At 39.7% G+C, this 21,324-nt stretch overlaps 1 protein-coding gene across 1 annotated transcript in view; it reads right to left on the reverse strand.

Moving 5' to 3' along the window:
- si:ch73-170d6.3 overlaps positions 1-21,324 on the reverse strand; it is a 108,783-nt gene that overhangs the window by 13,939 nt on the left and 73,520 nt on the right. Inside the window, exons 2-3 of the mRNA XM_002662153.8 lie at positions 7,323-9,155; positions 2,190-2,510 (exon numbers count right to left, since the gene is read on the reverse strand). Coding sequence (XP_002662199.3) covers positions 2,190-2,510; positions 7,323-7,362 — 361 coding nt within the window. The 5' untranslated portion in view covers positions 7,363-9,155. The remainder of the gene's footprint in view (positions 1-2,189; positions 2,511-7,322; positions 9,156-21,324) is intronic.

Here is a 21,324-nt window from a genome sequence, read left to right on the forward strand (position 1 = left end):
GTGTGTAGGTATAGGCTGCGTCCGAAACCGCATACTTCCATACTATATAGTACGCAAAAATCAGTACGCGAGCCGAGTAGTATGTCTGAATTTATAGAATTTGAAAATCGGTAAGCGAGAAATACCCGGATGACTTACTTCTTCCGGCGAGATTCTGGAGTGCGCATCCCATGCATGCTGCGCTATCCCATGATGTAGTCGAATTCATAAATGAGAGTAAAGCGACCCAATTGACGCAGGTAGGTCAAGTGACCATGACAAAATGGCGAATGTAGTACATCCGAATTCCATTCATACTTTTCAAGTTCATACTTTATAGAACGTACTTTTCTAACGGCCGAGTAGTACGAGTAGTTTAAATTCAAATGCAGTACCTACTGAGTAGTAGGCGTTTTCGGACGCACCCATAGTGTATAGACCATCATATTGGGGTGATATAAACACACTCAGTCCTTATTTTTTGCAATTAAACAACATAAAAATTGTGGACCAATTGGAGCGATTTTTAGATTGACCACAACTTGACGTAGGAGTGCGAACCCCCCACCCAGCAATATTGATTGACAGTTGCGCATTACCACATTCTCAGTTTGTTGTTTCACGTCCGCCATTTTCAGCGTGAGTCAAAGCGAAGTCACCAAAGGAACACCCTTGCTCTATTTTTAGATGGAAGGCTCATTGGGCTCAACACGAGATCAACATTCACCACATGTTCGCACAGCACCATGCGTTTTAGAATTCTAAATATAGGTTTCTTTGGGGGTACACACATCGGCGCCACAATTGGCGGATGTCCCTGTCATCCAGCCACGACTCAGGACACTGTTCATATTTCTGCAGCGCCCCAGAGCGCCATCTGAATAGTTTAATTTTAAATAGCATGCGAATGTGCGCGTCTGGTGTGCCGAGTCGCTGCTCTGAGGGGAGCAATTATAGACTCAGTCAAAGTTAATTCAGTGTACATGGTTATTAGTCTCGGTGTATAAGCTTGGAACATTAAATTAGCATACAGTTGGCTGTAAAACTATACAAAGACACAGAGGATTTTGTAGTCTCTGCTTGATCTGTGTCCGAGTCGTACATGTATGGCTGAATGCTCGTCCTCTTATGCTGTGTTCACACCAGAGACAGAAGGAGCGTCAAGCGCGAGTGATTAACATGTCAAGTCAATAGATAGATATCGAATAGATATCCTGCAGCGCGAAAGGCGCAGTGTGAATGGCGTAGCGCGAATTAAGCGTTTTGCGCGTTTGACGGGTGTTTCGCGCAAATGCTCGAGTTCAAAAATCTGAACTTTAGCGGACATTTGCTCTGCGTTAACCAATCAGGAGCTTGCTCTTGTGAGTTTATGAGCTCACAGAGCTGGATGCACCTCTGAAAGGATCTAGTGGACTCAGACACGTCCCTAAACGTATCAACACTGTTTTTCAGTCTTCATAAAGCACATAAACACTGTTATTTTCTCAATGAAATCCATGTTAGCCATTTAGCAACGAAGCTAGAGTCATAGGCAGACAGAAGCCCTGACCATCACGTGAATCAGTGTCTGTTCTGAAGTGAATTTGACGCGCGAATGAGGCGGGTTTGACGCCCGAATGAAGTGAGCAAACTCAAACGTTCACACGGCTACTTACGCGCGAATATCGCGATTTATCCATGCGTAAACAGCATCACTCATGTTGCTTCTCTCTGTCTGCCTGTCTGTTGCCATACACAAAGCGGGAGCTCCTGGCTCCGTCCCCTTGGTAAATTGAGCGGGAAGTCGAAACTAATTTTCATGTGAAGCAACACACCCTTAAAACAGCGAGCTGTATACACACCCCCAAAATAAATTTTTTTAACACATTATAATAAAAGAAAAATGGGTTTTGAATCTAAACTGGCACACTCAGAAGAACCATAATATTAATATTAAATTTTAAGGGGTAAACTACGTCCCACTTATATTCAATAAAGTTTGACCAAAAATAAAAACAAAACCCTGCAGAGTTAATAGTTTTGTCTTTAACTGTACAAAAACTGAACAACAACAAAAAAACATTGCATCATATGAACCTAATAATAAAGAAATCACTTAATTAAATATTATTAAAAAACAAAATAGTAATAACAGTCACACAGAAGCAAAACAAGATAGTGTCTGTGGGTTACTATTCGCTTTAAAAATATGATTAAAATATGAAACTCACCATAAACTACGAGAATGAAAAACGTCCTCCTATTTCCGCTCTGTAGTTGGTAACGTCCGGCGTGTTCAGTCCTGGTGTTCGTGATGGTCAGACATCCGGTTTGATGATCCACCTTCACGCTGCCTCTGAATCTTCCATCGTAATCTTCGTTCACAGTCAGACTGCTCTCGGTGACGTTGATTTGAACTATTAAGGTGTTTTCAGGTCCAAACCTCCACAGGATCAAATCGTTGTTCCTCATTTCTCTGTCAGCGTGTAAAGTGACCGAGTCTCCCTCCAACACTGACACCAAACTCAGCTCGTCTGTTACGCCAAACACCCCTGGTCAAAAAATACAGAGATTGACTTGTTTATAGTTCAATACTTTACAAAATAATACTTTAGCTAGGGATGACCCGATCAAGTTTTTTTTTGCCCTCGAGTCTCAGTCATTTGATTTTGAGTATCTGCCGATACCAAAACCAGATCCGATACTTCTATGATACATTAAAAAAATGAAGAGTGAAGAAACAGATCCAGGATGTTCCTTATTTTTTATTTAATTCACCTTATTTTAACATTCTACCGAATAAATTCTTCACTTTTTAGACTTTAGTGCAACAGTAAATATAAAAAATTCTACGTTAAAAACAAACAGCACCTCTACTTAAAATATCCGGCAGACAATCGCAGATTTGCTATGGCAATGTTGTTGTCGACAACTTTATAACACCTCCAGATCGCAGACATACTCGCGTCTTCCGCTTCAAGCTGCTTCCGTGTTCTACTTTGCCGGCATTTAACCAATAGCGTCTCTGCAACACAGTGATGTCATGCCACACGTTGCTGTTTCCGTGTGAAGTCAAAGAGGTCTAACTTTGTGCCACCGCATGACTATAGATGTGTTAAAAAATAATGAGAATATGTATATACAGTTGAAGTCAGAATTATTAGCCCCCCTTAATTATTAGACCCCGTTTATTTTTTCCCCCAATTTCTTTTTAACGGAGAGCAGATTTTTTTAACACATTTCTAAATATAACAGTTTTAATAACTCATCTCTAATAACTGATTTATTTATCTTTGACATGATGACAGTAAATAATATTTGACTAGATATTTTTGAGACACTTCTATACAGCTTAAAGTGACATTTAAAGGCTTAACTAGGTTAATTAGGTTAACCAGGCAGGTTAGGGGAATTAGGCAAGTTATTGTATAATGATGGTTTGTTCTGAAGACAGTCGAGAAAAGAATTCGCTTAAAGGGGCTAATAATTTTGACCTTAAAATGGTTCATAAAAAAATTCAAAACTGCTTTTATTGTAGGCGAAATAAAACAAATAAGACTTTCTCTAGAAGAAATATTAATCTATTAAAATATTATCAGACATACTGTGAAAATTTCCTTGCTCTGTTAAACAACATTTGGGAAATATTTAAAAAAAGTAGAAAATCAAAGAGGGGGGGGGCCCCAATAATTCTGACTTCTACTGTAGTCAATATATATATATATATATATATATATATATATATATATATATATATATATATATACACATATATATAGTAACGACAGGGAGTGACACCAACAACAGAAGTTTGGATCCACGTGCAGGTTTATTAGAATTGTCAGGCAAGCAGTGGTCAATACCGGCAAACAGATGTATGAGGGCAATCCAGAGTCGAAGTCAAAACAACAGGCAGTTGGTCAGAGGCAGGCAGCAAAAAGCATTAAATAAATAAACAAGGCAAAGGATCAAAAACACGGCAAAGACAGACAAAGGAAACGCGTTGTAATGTAACTGTGACAGATAACAAGACTCGGCAACATGTGTGTGGAAAAGAGGGGTTTAAATAGTCCAAATAATCATTGTGTGGGTGGTTACAGCTGTGAGAGTTCAGTCTATGACAAGGTTCAGGTGGTGAATGCAATCAAGTTAGGTGAATGAGCATGGGTGTCAGGGAGAAGTGCATGTATGAAAACGTAGTCCAGGAAAAGTGTAGTTCTAAGTGTGTGTGTGTTTACCAGCGACATCTGGTGACATATATATATATATATATATATATATATATATATATATATATATATATATATATATATATATATATATATATATATATGCTTTAGTTTAAATTATTTTTTAACAGATTATATCAGGCCTAAAATTAACCGTGTGCACGTGATCATCCTTTCATTATCCACACGGTATGTTTTTATCTGCTCTCTTTTACTTACAGTTATTTTTTGTTAATATAGTTTAATTATAATTAATTTTTTTACAATAGCATTACTTTAACAGGAGATTAACTTCACGTTTATTTATTTTTTTTAAAAGAATTGTTTTGTTAAATTAAAAAGTGCATCTATACCCCGATCGTTTGCCTGTTTTTAGAACATTTAAAATTTGTGGCTAAGAAATACATACACATATATATACAAATATATATATAATTTTTTTTTTTTAGGCCAGAGATACATTTGGTAAATCCTTAATTTTGAGTCCTGAAAAGTCATAAGAAATACAAATTGATTGCAATGCGACACAACCCATGTGCTTATGCACATTAAGCAAGCTCATACACAACATACACAAACAGCGAAATGAATGAGGAGGCATGTCGACAAAATCTAAATCAAGTCATTTTAGCATATCAAGGTCAAATTTATGTGTGGCTAGTGAAAATGGTGAGTGGCTACTAACGTTGGACATCTACATACATACATACATACATACATACATATATATATATATATATATAGAGAGAGAGAGAGAGAGAGAGAGAGAGATTTAATATTTAAGTCCTGATCGAGAGGTGACATGCGATTCCAATGAAGTCTGAAACCACGTAATTGGGCCCAATTCCCAACATCCCTAACTTTTATAAATCTCAAACTAGATGTTAATGTAAAGTATATCTCACTTTACCTATGAAAAAAGTAAAAACATACCATTTTACTACAGTAAATAGCAGTGTTGGGCAAGCTACTTGAAAAATGTAGTGAGTTAAGCTAGCTACTCTACTTAAAATGTAGCTTAACTACACTAAAAGCTCCCCCCTGGGAAATGTAGCAAGCTAAGCTAAAAGCTACTTGGCAAAAGTAGCTTAGCTACATCTAAGCTATTTTTGCAATTTTTATTTTTAAAATCGTAGCAACTTAAATCCAAGTCAATCATATCTTAGAGATCAATAAAACTGCCTATGAAACATGAGGCAGAACAGTTCAGTTCAGTTATTTACTGTAATTAATATGCTGTACTAAACAGAAACACATTATAGTATATAACAGCTAAAACAAAAAAATCCAACAAAAGCAGATGTTACACATTAAAAAAAATTATAGTAATTTATAGTAAAGAGAAATATTTTGACATAAGCATTATGCATATTATATATATATATATATATATATATATATATATATATATATATATATATTTACAATTCTTTATTACTAAATTACACTACATAATGCAGTCGTTTATAGTAGTACTTACTATAAATTACTAAAGTATTTTTGAGCACAGCATCAGAAATCAAGTTATTGCATCTTAACATGTACTTCTCGAGGTTTGGTCACGAGGAATTCTGCTTCAGAAATAACTCTTCTCCCTCAGTCATCTTTCCATCAAGCAAGTTTCTCGTTTTAGCCTATTTTGGTTGGCGACGTCACTGACCAGAAGGGGCAGTAATGCACCAAAACATTTGCTGTCAACCACCGTAAAACAGGAAGAAGAAGAAACTTTCTAGCTATCATTCAGGCTGCGTCCGAAACGCCTACTTCTCAGTAGGTACTGCATTTGAATTTAAACGTACTACTCGACCGTTAGAAAAGTACGTTCTATACAGTATGAATGTGAAAAGTATGAATGGAATTCGGACGTACTACATCCACCATTTTGACATGGTCACGTGACCTACCTGTGTCATTAGCTTAACTCCCATTCATGAATTCGCTCGCGGGGTATAATGGGATAGCGCAGCGTGCATGGGATGCGTACTCCAGAATCTCGCTGAAGGTAGTAAGTCATCCGGGTACTTCCCGCATACTGTTTTTCGAATTCTATAAATTCAGACATACTACTCGGCTCGCATACTGATTTTAGCGGACTGTATAGTATGGAAGTATGCGGTTTCGGACGCAGCCATGGATTTACTTTCATCGCCTTGAAAACGGCCTCCAACTCTGTGAATGTCGGTGCCGTCACTTATTCATCCGCGATTGGTAAATGTAGCTTTGTGAACGCTACTGCGCTACTTGACTAATAAAATAGCTTCGCTACTGAAAAGCTATTTGATTTAGAAAGTAGCGACGCTACCGCCACGCTACTGAGAAATGTAGCTAAGCTAGTAGCGTCACTACAACGACGCTACTGCCCAACACTGGTAAATAGTAACGGTGTCGAAATTTACGCTCAATTTCGATTATCGAATCAAAAAATAGAATCGTCGATGCTGCCACGCCCCCATGTCACGTCAGCTTGACTTGCCAAGCGGGAAAAAAACAGGCTTGTTGAAGTGCTTGTTAAACTGCAGAAGCAGGAGACCCGTCGACAGAACTTAAACCCTCTCCTCTTTCAATGAAGTCGCCGGTGTGGAAGCATTTTGGATTTCCAGTGAGTTATGTTGACAACGTTCGTGTTGTCGACAAAAAAAAACAAAAACACACAGTTTGCAAGCTCCGCTATGTACGTATTAGGGTTGGGCCGATAGACGATGGGCGCATTGCGATCCTTCACCCCACCCCCGTTGCACCTGTTGGTTTTGCATCTTTTTTACCGACGCCATTATAACGACACAGATCACTGCCTATTCACGAGTCCCGCAGAAAAAAGTGATTGACAAGTGGTAATTATGTGTGTAACTTACCTTTGTTCATTTACTGTATGATTTGTTTATTGGTAAAACAAAGACCATGCAGGTCAGGTAGTTTAAACGGTAGGCTACAAATTATTAATACGTTAATAATTAATTATTTATAATCGAAAATCGAATCGAACCGTGACTTTATAATCGAAAATGTAATCGAATCGAGGATTTGGAGGATCGTGACAGCCAGAGTAAATAGTTTGAAGTCGAAACACAACAAGTTTTAAAGTTAAAGAAATAAATAAAATAATAATAAAGTGATAAAAGCAATTGTAAAACTCACCAAATAGACAGCACAAACTGAACCAAACCGTCCCAAACATTTTCTCCAATGTTTTCAGTCCACAGAAGACAAACTCATAACAGTGTCACTGATGTGAGACCTGGCAAATAGTAAAAAATAAACTGCGTTGGTATGTGTGATCATTGCCGATTTCCAGTTCTGTTTTTTTTTTTTTTTCTTCCGATTTCATAACCTCTCAGTTACCACATTGGGCTTCAGTCAACCACAACTTCCTATTCAGAGGCGATGTGTTTAGTTTTATTTACAGAAATTAAGATGTTACTGATTCAGGTCATGTGAGTGTCTGCAAATAGTGTTCAAGTACTTATTAAACTTCATTGTTTCTCCTCTCAAATGCAGATCACGGTGGGGTTTTTTATGGGCCCACTTTATATTAAGTGGATTTAATTAAATTTAATTCGAGCATGATTTTTGTAGCAATTTTATAGCAATTCAGTTTTATATTGCACAATGTAGATGTGTAAAACAACTCAGTACAGGGAAACACCCACACACTAATACACTACAGCCAATTTAGTTCATCCAATTCACCTATAGTGCATGTGTTTGGACTGTGAGGGAAACCGGAGCACCCAGAGGAAACTCACTCCCATGCAAACTCCACAAAGAAATGCTAACTGGCTCGAACCAGCAGGCCACATTGCCGCCTACATTGTGCTTTTATCTTAAAAATGGTCTGCATGGAAAAATGACCTTTATAACTACACTGCCCAGCTAGCAGAATTCACGCGGCTCAAATCCGGCTGACACCGGACACTTTTATCCAGCCCACATACCGCATGGTATGATGGCAGTTGGTCGGTCTGCTCCTGTCTGCCAGATCTGGGCCACAATTAATCCATAGCAATATGACATATCAGCCTGAATTCAACCAAATGAACCAGAACTGACCCTATTCGGGGCCACAATTTGCTTCTATTCTGGCCCAGATACGCCCCACACCAGACACTTACATCTCGACCACATTAGGCTCACATTCAGGCTGGAAACAAGCCTGGAAATGGCCAAAACCACTCTAAAACCAGGCTGGTCAACCAGCCTAGGCTGGTTTAAGCTGAATTTTTCAGCAGGGAAAAGACAGTGTTTAAATTCCCAGGAGGAGCTGAGGAACAAATATGTGTTTTGTATCCTTGGGTAATCTTGGAGGTCCATCTTAAGGGTTCGATGTTTCAGTTGTTGAGCCAAGAGTCTTATTTAATGACTCCTTAAACGTATCATGGTTGTTTTAAATGGCATAAACAATAATGTAAATGACCGTGTTCTAGACCAAGGCGCTTCTGAATACACAAGACAGTGTGCAAATGGTACCTTTTTATAAATAATAATTTAGTAAAAGATTGTTATGGTGGCGCAGTGAGTAGCGCTGTCACCTCAGAACAAGAAGGGTGCTGGTTCGAGCCCGTGGCTGGGTCATTTCTGTATGGAGTTTGCATGTTCTCCCTGTGTTTGCAGGGGTTTTGTTTGGGAGTCACGGGAACGTTGTGCACCTTGCTGTATATCTCATCAGCGAAGAGAAAGTAACACAAATGTATCATTGCGCCACCCTCCGAGTGACCCAAAGGTCCGTTCTAAATGGGTAGTGAAAATAACAGGGGATATCAGACTTCATTTTAAGCTAAGTTAAAGGAAATGGCACTAGTTAGCTAACGTTTTCTTTCCCAAACACACATTTTAGATGTCATTTATCAAACCATAGTTAATTAACTGATAACTAAAGCTGCGGTCACACGGGAGTTTGAGTTTGCGAAATTCTGTCATACGGCTCTGCAAAAAGGGGCGGGATTAAACAAGATTATTAGACATTAAAAAAACGCGAGCGAATGCACCATGTTTTACATTTCTGTCCAGAGAGGTCATGCTTCGATCCTCGATTGGTCTCTCGCAGTCAAGTAATGCGATTTGGCAGGTCAGAGTTCACCAACCTTGAACTTTGCACCGCAGCAACCTGCGAAACTTAACGCATGACCCTGCGTTTGGGGTCTGACGCATTCCCGTGCGTATGAATGGAAGTCAATGGGAGGAAAAGCCCAGTGTGACTGCAGCTAAATTCGAGAGTAGCACGTGATATGATTGACCGCAGCTGGTCTGTCATCTACAATCATTAGTTAGCCAATCAGATTAATCCAAACTCTAAACTATTACTCCCTTATCTTGGTTTTCCGAAGAAACCCCCAGTCCACCCCTTTTTTTCTTTACCACGGGGAGCTCTCGAGAACCACCTGATCTCATACTCCCCTTACACGCTCTTTCGACCAGGCAGGAGCCCTGGGCTCAATTATCTCCGAGCTCAACAATATCTAAGTGTGAACTCTTGAAATTAGACTTGTCACGATACTGAATTTAAAAAAACGTCCATTTCTTGTTAACATTTAAGAGCTGTTGGGTTTGTTCTTAAACAGCTCTGATTTTCATAGTATTCACCAGTGCTCAACGGAAAGGACTGTGATTGGTCTTGAAGGTCATTAGTTTACTGCTCTTTACCGAGTGCCAACACAGACGAATGATCCGCTGATGAACTGACTGATATTCACAGCTTTAAAATGCTCCCGTGTCCAAGAATCGGCGTTTGCGCTTGGTGAAGAGATTTAACTGATGACCTTCACGGCTAATCCCAGTCATTTCTGTTGAAACCTCGTGAATACTAAGGCAAATCAGTGCTGTTTAGGAACACACTCAATGACTCTTAAATGTTAGCGAGAAATTAACATTTTAAAAATTTCAGCACCGGGACAACACAAGGGTGTGCTACAGAGATCACTCACCGGGGTACAGTACATGGGCTGAAGCAGGGAAGTGTCCCCACTGGGTTTACCTGGTGCCATGAACTGAAGACTAGGAGGATTACTCTTAAAAAGCTTGTTATTTAGTTTGATGCCTAAGATCCCTGCTGAAAAATCCAGCTTAAACCAGCCTAAGCTGGTTGGCTGGTTTTAGCTGGTCGACCAGGCTGGTTTAAGAGGGGTTTTGGCCACTTCCAGGCTGGTTTCCAGCCTTGTCTTAGCTGGTAAGGCTGGGAGATGACCAGCTTAAACCAGCTTGACCAGCCTAGCCAAGCTGGGAGTCCAACCAAAACCAGCTATATCCAGCTTAAACCAGGCTGGTCAAGCTGGTTTTAGCTGGATTTGGCTGGTAATTTTTCAGCCTTACCAGCTAAGACCAGGCTGGAAATGGCTGGAAACCAGCCTGAAAATGGCCAAAACCCCTCTAAAACCAGCCTGGTCGACCAGCTAAAACCAGCCAACCAGCCTAGGCTGGTTTAAGCTGGATTTTTCAGCAGGGATGCTTTTAATTGTTTAAATTAAACTGAACTGAATGATATTAAAGTGGTTCACACCATTTCTGCAACAGCTGGAAGTTTGTAATCCACAGCATGTTGTTGCAATGTTTACAGTGCTGATGCTATACTTCTGGGTTTCTTCCCACCGCAGCCTCGCTTTCATTTTTTAAAATGGCGGCCACGTGAAATAAGCATATTGGTAAACTTGAAACGGGAGTTAAGGTCCCATGCAGAAAGTTTCCAGAAGAAAGGCAAGCTTGCCAAGTAAGTAATAATAGGAGTCAATAATCTCATATGTAACTAAACATGTACTGAAAGTAGTTTATTGTTCAATTACATAGACTACATGATGATGTGGAACTAATCCTAACCCTAATATTGACAGTAAATCATGTAAGTTTTCATTTTTGCACAGGATATGCACCCAAACATATATAAACATATTCAGGCTGATGAAGTGAGTTTGTGAGTTTTTATTCAACATCTCAGAGAGGGAGTCCTGTAACACTGCGTTTAGATGCTACTGTAGGGTAGGCATGGCTGACATGACGTTTTGACATCATGTCGAGATAGTAAAGCACAGATATTTTGAAACACTACTCAACATATCGAAACACCCTGACATGACTAAAGTGATTCAAAGGATCTGCCATTTCACAAGCATTTCGAGACCTGGCAAAATTTACGTTTGACAGTTTTAATGGAAACAAAACCACTATCTCACATGGGCTAGTGCAGTGTTTCCCAATCCTGTTGGTTTAGGTTTAGGGTAGGTGTAGATTCTAATAAAACACAACCGGTTGCTGTGAGATTGGGTTTCGGGTAGGTGTAGACCTTAATAAAACACAACAGGTTACTGTGAGGCTGGGTAGAGGGTTGGGGTAAGTATAGATGTTAATAAAACACAACAGATTACTGTCCCTGCTGAAAAATCCAGCTTAAACCAGCCTAGGCTGGTTGGCTGGTTTTAGCTGGTCAACCAGGCTGGTTTTAGAGGGGTTTTGGCCACTTCCAGGCTGGTTTCCAGCCATTTCCAGCCTGGTTTTAGCTAGTCAGGCTGGAAAATGACCAGCTAAATCCAGCTAAAACCAGCTTGACCAGCCTAGCCAGGCTGGGAGCCCAGCCAAAACCAGCTATGTCCAGCTTAAACCAGGCTGGTCAAGCTGGTTTTAGCTGGATTTAGCTGGTCATTTTCCAGCCTGAATAGCTAAAACCAGGCTGGAAATGGCTGGAAACCAACCTGGAAGTGGCCAAAACCCCTCTAAAACCAGCCTGGTCGACCAGCTAAAACCAGCCAACCAGCCTAGGCTGGTTTAAGCTGGATTTTTTAGCAGGGGTGAGATTGGGTTTATGGTTGGGGTTGGTGTAGACACTAATAAAACATAATAGGTTGGACTTCGTGTCATGTACAGACAATAAATAAATAAAAAACTCCAGGTGGTTTGTACAGCCCATTTGAAGCTCAAGCTCACCTACTAGCAGTGTCAGCTGACTCTTCTCGACTTGACTGCAGTCTCTTAACTGTGCTTACAAATGGCAGACCTTATCAGCTGGTCAAAGTGTGGCTAGTGTGGGTCATCTCGAAGCTTAATGCCATCACGTTACCAGTGTCCAATGAAAAGACTTGTTGGCAAAGCGACACATAAGTCCTGGCCTAGATGCAACCACTCCTCAATCTGCAGGCTGCAGACAGAGGCTTTTCTGATTGTTGCTAGAAGGGATACAGCCGCAGCCAGAAGTAACAAGAATTATTAAAATTATTTCTTAAATTATTAATTTATTTTATTTACGCCTATCCCAACACCAAACTTTAACCTACCTTTAAATACCTGTACTTTAGTAACGCCTAACCCAACGTCAAACCTACCCCTCACAGTAATGTAAAAACAGTATTTACATTTGTACCATGTATTGTTCTGATGAATTCTCGCCGCAGATGTGTCCCATCTAGACTTTATCAGCCTTTCTGTAGTTTTGAGTTTTTCTTTTTCAGTTTTTGTTGTTTCTAAATGCCGAAATCCCACCGTGATTTTTAAAGTCGTCAGATCACAGTTGTTTTCTCATTGCATGACTAATTTTAAGTTTCCTCTAAATGTCAACACATTGGTAAGTAGCTTCTGCTTTGATTGGCAGCTGAGAGATGAGCTCCTCTATGTTTTCTTCAAGAAGTTCGGTCAGTAGTGTCTTCTGACAAGACAATTATACCATTTTCGCTATGGCAAGACTATCGCTACACCCATATAATGTCGTTGAACCTATTGTATACCTCAACAGTGATATACAATGGCCTTAACAGTATAATTGGAGGAGTTGACTTTACGTTGACCTGCAGTTGATCTGACGGCAGTCATCGAATGTATAATTATGACCTCAGTGTTGAACTGAAGCTCCTCAAGGGCCACATCACACCAAAACGAGACCTCGAAAGATTTGGTCGCACATTTCAGGACAAAATCCAGGTTGGGCGCTTCAGTGTTCAGTTGTACAGTTGTCATCCTTGGTAGCTGTAAATTACAGCTTGGGTAACATTTTGCTGTATTTTCACACACATTTAGAGATTCGTTTTGACAGTTAATATATAGACTCTCTTTAAATAGTGTACGGCATTACATTGAACATACTTCAACCTGAAATAAGTCAGAATTATTAGCCCCCCTGTTTTTTTTCCCCAATTTCGAAGATTTTTTTTAGCACATTTCTAATCATAATAGTTTTAATAACTCATTTCTAATAACTGATTTATTTTATCTTTGCCATGATGACAGTAAATAATATTTTATTAGATATTTTTCAAGACACTTCTTTACAGCTTAAAGTGATATTTAAAGGCTTAACTAGGTTAATTAAGTCAACTAGGCAGGTTAGGGTAATTAGGCAAGTCATTGTACAACAATGGTTTGTTCTGTAGACTATCAAAAAATATATAGCTTAAAGGGGCTAATAATTTTGACATTAAAATGGTGTTTAAAAAAATTAAAAACTGCCTTTACTCTAGCCGAAATAAAACAAATAGGACTTTCTGCAGAAGAAAAAAATATTATCAGACATACTGTGAACATTTCCTTGCTCTGGTAAACATCATTTGGGAAATATTTAAAATAATTCAAAGGGGGCTAATAATTCTGACTTCAACTGTATTATTTGCGTTACTTCTTATTCGAAAAAGGTGTGACTAAATGACTCGTAGAAGTGACTCATTATGTGCTTAAAATAAGAAGTGCAAATATATGTGTTAGGAAACGGACTTAAAATAGCTGGGCATAAGATGAGCAGTCCTGAATAGTAGGCTAAAATGAACCACGAACACAATAATACAGCGTCATTGGTGGAGATGGTTAAGAACAGGGTTCTGTTCTTCAAACCTCACTTTAACAAACAGTTTTGTTAATATGATTATTTCGTTCCCTGGGTTCTGTTTGTGTTTTTGCGGCCATCTCTTTCTGTTTCTCATCCTATAACTTCCTGTTCTGCTGTTTTTTTCTTGGGTTGCTGCTGATTGAATCTTGAACCTTTGAGGGGCCGATCACACTGAAAGCAGTTTATGCGTTGAGAGGTGCCTCTTTTGAATGGTTTACTAACGGCCACGAGTGTTTTGCGCGCTGCTTATGCGCCCTGCGCACCTCACGTTTTAACCGCCTGCTGCGCCTCGTGTTTTTGCCCTTGCGCTCTCAGTTGAAAAAAAGTCAACTCTGAGTGGAAAAATCGCGTTCCGTCACTCACGTCTTTTTTATTCTCCAGTCAAATGAAAGCAGAGGCGGGGTTTCCGTTAAGGTGCCTGCAGTGTTTGTGTTGTCAATGTAACGGAGTTGAAAAGATATTGTAATATAATTCATCAGAGTGAATGACATGAAATTAGGCATTATACATAAGATGGTGTTTGAGTGCCCCCTTGTGGTTGATAAATTGCAGGAGTATATTGTCCCTTTGCGCTTACCGTAGATTAGTGATGGTGAAATGAAGCTTTCTGAACCAGTGAAGCGCTCGACTCAATTGTATCGGAAAAAGGTTCGTTACTCGAAGCTTTCTAAATCAGAGCTCGATGAGGACCTCTTCTGGTGAAAGTGTGGGAAAGCACTGTGTTGCCATAACGTCAAATGTTCACAACTGACCAACTCATTCATGTAGTAATACAACAACAGCAATATAAACAAATTACTCAATTACTGAAGTTTTTACACAAGATATATTACATTACACAACTGATGACTGTGGTAAAATCCAAGGTATTCAAAAGTTTATCATAATACAATTAGTCCTGCGCCAAGCAGGGATCAAACCAGCGATTCCTGCATGGGAGGCGAGTGCTCTAGGAGGAGGCTATGTGAATGATACTTCAGGAACGTACTCACCAGATGGTCACTGTTAAACTATACTACGATATGCGGTGGTTTTCTTTAAAGATAGTTGTAAAAAAAATACGCTTATACACTTTAGTATGGTTCAAAACCTTTTTACTAAAAAATACTATTGTAGTTTAGTTTAATTACTGGTGTGTGGGACTGGTGCAGTGCTTTAAAACAGTACAAATGTGTGTAATCGACGCCTTATCTCTCGCTATACTATGAGGGTGTTTAAACCTTTGAATCAAAATTCAAAGCAGTCACGTGGGTATAGGCCAGGGGTCGGCAACCCAAAATGTTGAAAGAGCCATATTGGACCAAAAAAAACAAAAACAAATATGTCTGGAGCCGCAAAAAATTAAAAGCCTTATATAAGCCTTATAATGATGGCAACACATGCTGTATGTATTTATATTAGCTATATTAGCCTACTATAAAAATGACTTCGTTGTCTACAAATACATACTGAGCCTTCATGATTAAATGTTCATTTCCCTGCAGTGCATCCTGTAGAGAATGACGCGCCACGTGACTACTCTGTTGTACGATGCCGTCTCAAGTTTAACTTAATTACAGTATATTAATGAATTATGTTTAATGTTCAAGTTAAACTTCATTACAATATTAATGCATTATGTTTAATTATCAAGTTTAACTTCATTACAATATTAATGTATTATGTTTAATTATCAAGTTTAACTTCATTACAATATTAATGAATTATGTTTAATGTTCAAGTTTAACTTCATTACAATATTAATGAATTATGTTTAATGTTCAAGTTTAATTTCATTACAATATTATTGCATTATGTTTAATGTTCAAGTTTAATTTCATTACAATATTATTGCATTATGTTTAATGTTCAAGTTTAATTTCATTACAATATTATTGCATTATGTTTAATGTTTAAGTTTAATTTCATTACAATATTATTGCATTATGTTTAATGTTCAAGTTTAATTTCATTACAATATTATTGCATTATGTTTAATGTTCAAGTTTAATTTCATTACAATATTATTGCATTATGTTTAATGTTCAAGTTTAATTTCATTACAATATTATTGCATTATGTTTAATGTTCAAGTTTAATTTCATTACAATATTATTGCATTATGTTTAATGTTCAAGTTTAATTTCATTACAATATTATTGCATTATGTTTTGCTTTGATGAAATTAAAGAAATGCAATAAAGAAATCAGATTTTTTAATGTTTTTTATTTTTATTTTGAGGATTCAAAAAAACAACATCAAAATGAACGTGCACAACGTGCCCCTTATGGGCAACAAACAGTGCAATAAAACGCAGCCTGCCATTTCCATTTCAAGATCAGCTCGAGTCATTCCTGGGAATGTGCTCAACAAGGAAGGGTCAATCTCCAGGGGTGTGTGTCAAGGAATGACAGTCTCGTTTTTTCCTTTCGCAAGTCGCAAAATCTGCTCCCAAATGCAGTTTGCATATCAATGATCGCACCTTGTAAATAATCACCGTTGAGTGAGTGATCGGGATGGGCTTCTTTGAATTCTCTCAGGGAGGGAAATGAGAAAGCGTGCCCCGCTGTACATCTTTGGCAAAGACAGCTTGCGCTCCATGGCGCATCACACAGCCGCCGGTTTGTTTACAACAGCTACCTGCCTGGCATCCCGCCCTGCTGATAGAAACGTGTGTCGCAGGCTATGACGCAAATCTTCGTTGACAGAAATGTTGAAATTAAATATTCTACACACTTTTACAGCATTGGAAAACGTTAAGATTGTTTGTCCTCCTATAGAAACCGTATTAAAACAAAAAATTTATATTGAACGATTGAGAGGATTTGTGTTTTGCTAGCTGAAGCATTACATTGCAAATGCATTTTAGAGTTGTATACAATATCCCAACGAGAGAGTTTTTGTATTTTTCCCTTTTATAGAGAGAGCTGAATGTTAATCCTGCAATTTCCTACACTACACATCTTTGTTTTATCTCAGACGGAGAGAATAAATCTGATTGAGGGAAATGGTGGATGGCTTCTTTCATTGAGTCCAAGATCTGAGTTAATATGGGTGGGTGTGTTGCTGATGGGACACCCGTTACATCAAGACAGCAATGGAGACATTTGAAGATGGAGGAGAGACTTGTGGTTGCTGTTTTGGGCCCTAAGGAGCCGATCACACTGAACGCGCCCTTACGTTTCAAAGATGCAAGGCGCAGGCGAGGCAGTGACTCACAGCAAGAAGGTCGCTGGGTCGAACCTCGGCTCGGTTGGCGTCTCTGTGTGGAGTTTGCATGTTCTCCCTGCCTTCGCGTGGGTTTCCTCCGGGTGCTCGGTTTCCCCCACAGTCCAAAGACATACGGTACAGGTGAATTGGGTAGGCTAAATTGACCGTAGTGTATGAGTGTGGGTGTGAATGTAAGTGTGGATGTTTCCCAGAGATAGGTTGCGGCTGGAAAGGCATCCGCTGTGTAAAAACTTGCTGGATAAGTTGGCGGTTCATTCCGCTGTGGCAACTCCAGATTAATAAAGGGACTAAGCCGACAAGAAAATGAATGAAGGAATGAGATGCAAGGCGCACCACGCTGCCTTTTTGTTGACAAGTAAAAAAGAATCGTGGTGCGCTTTTTTTATGTCGCTAGGCAACAACTGAATCAGCTGGGTGTTGTTCGAGAGTGTTGCTGTTGATTTTATCATTTTAATAATTAATAATATTGTGATATTCATGATTTTGGAAGTCAAATATCTCTGGATAACCCAAAACAGCAACCACGAGTCCCTCCTCCATCTTTAAAAGTCGCCGTTGATGTCTTGACAACACAAATACTGGAGGCACCTCAAGGGAAACCTCGCCTCTGCTTTCCTTTGGTTGGAGAATAAAACAGACACGAGTGACGTAGCACACATTTTCTGCTCAGAGTTGACTTTTTTTTCAACAGAGCGCACGGCGCGCAAAGGCAAAAACGCAAGGCGCACAGGGCGCATAAGCAGCGTGCAAAACAATCGTGGCCGTCAGAACCAGATTAAGAACACATTGGGCCCTGGGGCTATAGCAAATCCAAGAGCCCATTTAACATATCACAGCTTCTGTCTCTACATGTACAGGTGTATCAATGATGAAGACTGTTTGAGTTTTATTTTGAGTTCCACTACGATCTTGGATAGCCTACCTTTGACTGGACGGTTCTTGCGGTAGTGCCGAGATAAGAGACTGTCCTGGGAAAATTGGGTCATCTGATCACCCTTATGGGTGACTAAAATAGGGCTATTCGATATTCTGATTGGGCTACAGCCACTCTGAGCCCCCAGTTTAGCACCGGCCTCGCTGTTTTTGACGGAGCATAACGCATGAGGCGTTTCCCGCGTCATATCGCAAATTAAATTCTTCAGCCAATCAAGGGCCCCCTTCTTCCATGGGCCCTGGGGCTTATAAGTTAATTGATATAACTTATAAGTTAATTGACCATATCAAATTGGCACCATAGTCAAGCTCTTAGTAAGCAGTATACCTCTCTATAGCCATTCCTGTATCTGTCATTAGCCATTATCAAGTGGGAGTGGGGGGGGGTTCCTCAAGATCTAACTCTCCTCCTGCCCTGCAAATTGGAGGGAGCCCTTCTAAGCTCAGGGCTCCCGGGACATTATGTGTATGTGTAAACTCTGGAAAGATGCTTCAGTCCCACCTAGCCCTTACGTTAATCCAGCCCTGGTGGACGTTAGTAAACCATTCAAAAAGGCACCCCTCAACACATAAATCGTGTACAGTGTGATCGACCCCTTAGTCTCCATTAGGGTCACAGCCATTAAAAGAGAGAGTTTCGACATTGTGATTGATGTAAAGTTGAATAGTTCCTGAAACTTCAAACAACGTTAGATAACATTAAAATATACACAATCTTATGCTTTAAAAACTTTGTACCTTTCAAAAGTGCAAAACTAGCCGTCTTCAGCTGTATATTGGGTATACAGACTTTTAAATTCAGTCCGCCAGCCTCAGGGCTTCCGGTTATTGTCATTCTATATGAAATCGCCGCGTTTAAGATCTGATTTCTTTAAAAAGCAGCCATCTTCACTGCATGGCTGAGATACGATATATAGTGGGTCTCAGGCCAAACAGGAAGCACTGCATTCAATTATATTTTTCCGTGCCATGTCTTTAAAATATGGACATTAATTTTACCCCAGTATTTTCAATGGAATTTCTTTGCTAGCCTGCCGCTAATGACGGCACCTGCGTTTCAACCGTCTTTCGTCTATTTTTTACACTTTAACAACCAAATGGATGCTTAAGTCTATGTAACTGAATATATTTGAAGTACATTACAACGTCGATGTTGTAAAAAAAAAAAACTTGTGAAATTAAAAATAGTCACATAAAGCTTTCACCAGAAGTTCATCGTAAGAGCTAACTTCTGTGAACTTAGTTAATGTTCGATTTTGTGACTATTTTTACAAACTGCTGTAAGACTGGGTTGGTTAAAGATATATCTAGTATAAATATGGGTAGTATGCATAGAATTTGGACGTGCTGCATCCGTCACGTTGCCATCATCACCTGACCTGACAACCTTGCATTATTTTTATTCATAATTCTTCTGCAGCCTGATGGGATAGTCAAGTGTCCAGAATCTCCCAGATCTTATTGTATGTGTCAGAGCTAACCTATACAATTTGGAATTATTTAGCATTTTATTGACTTTTTTTTACTATCAAAACGTTTGTGAGAGGTTCTTAATTTAAAGTTCATCTCAGGCGGCTGCGACTAATTCTTCTCCAGAAAGAAGAAGTGGTGAAGGTCTAAACAGAGCAGTTCTTGGATCCAAGAATAAACGATCCCTTCTGTATTTGGCAGACATGGTGTAATACTTTGTTGTAGGTCACTAGATTCATTGACAACATGCTAATTCATTGACAACATGCTAGAAACAAACTAATTCAAACTAGAAACATGCCAACAACATTCTAATTAATGTTAAAATGGTTCCAGCAACATATTTTGTTAAAATAATGCTAGCAAAATGCTATTTCATGCTAAAAACATGCTAAGTAATGCATGCTAATAACTTTGCGTTTTTTCAAACCACCATGTTTGCCTTCAAACTTTTAAGTAGTAGACCTACATTTGCAGCAAATTGCCACCCAGAGAGACAGGCAGCTACAAAGTCGCTGCTAGTGTGAATGAGGCATGACGCGGCGGCCCAGTGATTAGCACTGTTGCCTCACAGCAAGAATGTGACTGGTTCAAGTCCTTACTAGGCCAGTCGACGTTTCTGTGCAGAGTTTGCTTGTTCTCCCTGTGCTTACGTGGGTTTCCCCGGTTTCCTCCCCCTGCTGAAAAATCCAGCTTAAACCAGCCTAGGCTGGTTGGCTGGTTTTAGCAGGTTGGCTGGTTTCCAGCCATTTCCAGCCTGGTCTTAGCTGGTCAGGCTGGGAGATGACCAGCTAAAACCAGGTTGACCAGCCTACCAAGCTGGGAGTCCAGCCAAAACCAGCTGTATCCAGCTTAAACCAGGCTGGTTAAGCTGGTTTTAGCTGGATTTGGTTGGTCATTTTCCAGCCTGACCAACTAAGACCAGGCTGGAAATGGCTGGAAACCAGCCTGGAAATGGCCAAAACCCCTCTAAAACCATGCTGGTCGACCAGCTAAAACCAGCCAACCAGCCTAGGCTGGTTTAAGCTGGATTTTTCAGCAGGGCCCATAGTCCAAAAACACGTGATATAAGTTAATTAACCATACCAAATTGGCACCATAGTCAAGCTCTTAGTAAGCAGTATACCTCTCTATAGCCATTCCTGTATCTGTCTTAACCCATTATCTAGTGGGAGTGGGGGGGTGGGGGGGGTTCCTCAAGATCTACCTGAGCTTAAACTCTCCTCCTGCCCTGCAAATGGGAGGGAGACCTTCTAAGCTCAGGGCTCCCGGGACAGCATGTGTATGTGTAAACTCTGGAAAGATGCTTTAAAAACATTTCAGTAACCCTATGTGTCAAGACACGAATACAGTGAATGTAGAGTTGAAGATTAAAGCCTTTAGAGATGCAGCTAGACAAAAAACAGAAATGTAGCATTTAGCGCTAGTTCTACCAGGAACACTTTATATCACGACACTCATCACAATCAGTTCCAAACAATAGCCACGAGACACAAGGAATATGTAATGCCACGTCACTCATCACAATTAGTTTCAACCAATAGCCAAGAGACACAAGGAATAAATAACCTGTCCATTAACTTCATTCATTTGGTTGCAGGTACCGACGCAGTCGTTCATTCACTATACTCCCCACCACCACCAGGTTTTCCCTGTCCAGGGGTAGGCTACGCCTCTGCCTTCGTCCTCGGCTGTCATAGCTGGATCTAAAAGCATCCAATTCAAGCTTCGGA

Source organism: Danio rerio, chromosome 4 (assembly GCF_049306965.1).
Source record: "Danio rerio strain Tuebingen ecotype United States chromosome 4, GRCz12tu, whole genome shotgun sequence".
Classification (NCBI taxonomy): domain Eukaryota; kingdom Metazoa; phylum Chordata; class Actinopteri; order Cypriniformes; family Danionidae; genus Danio; species Danio rerio.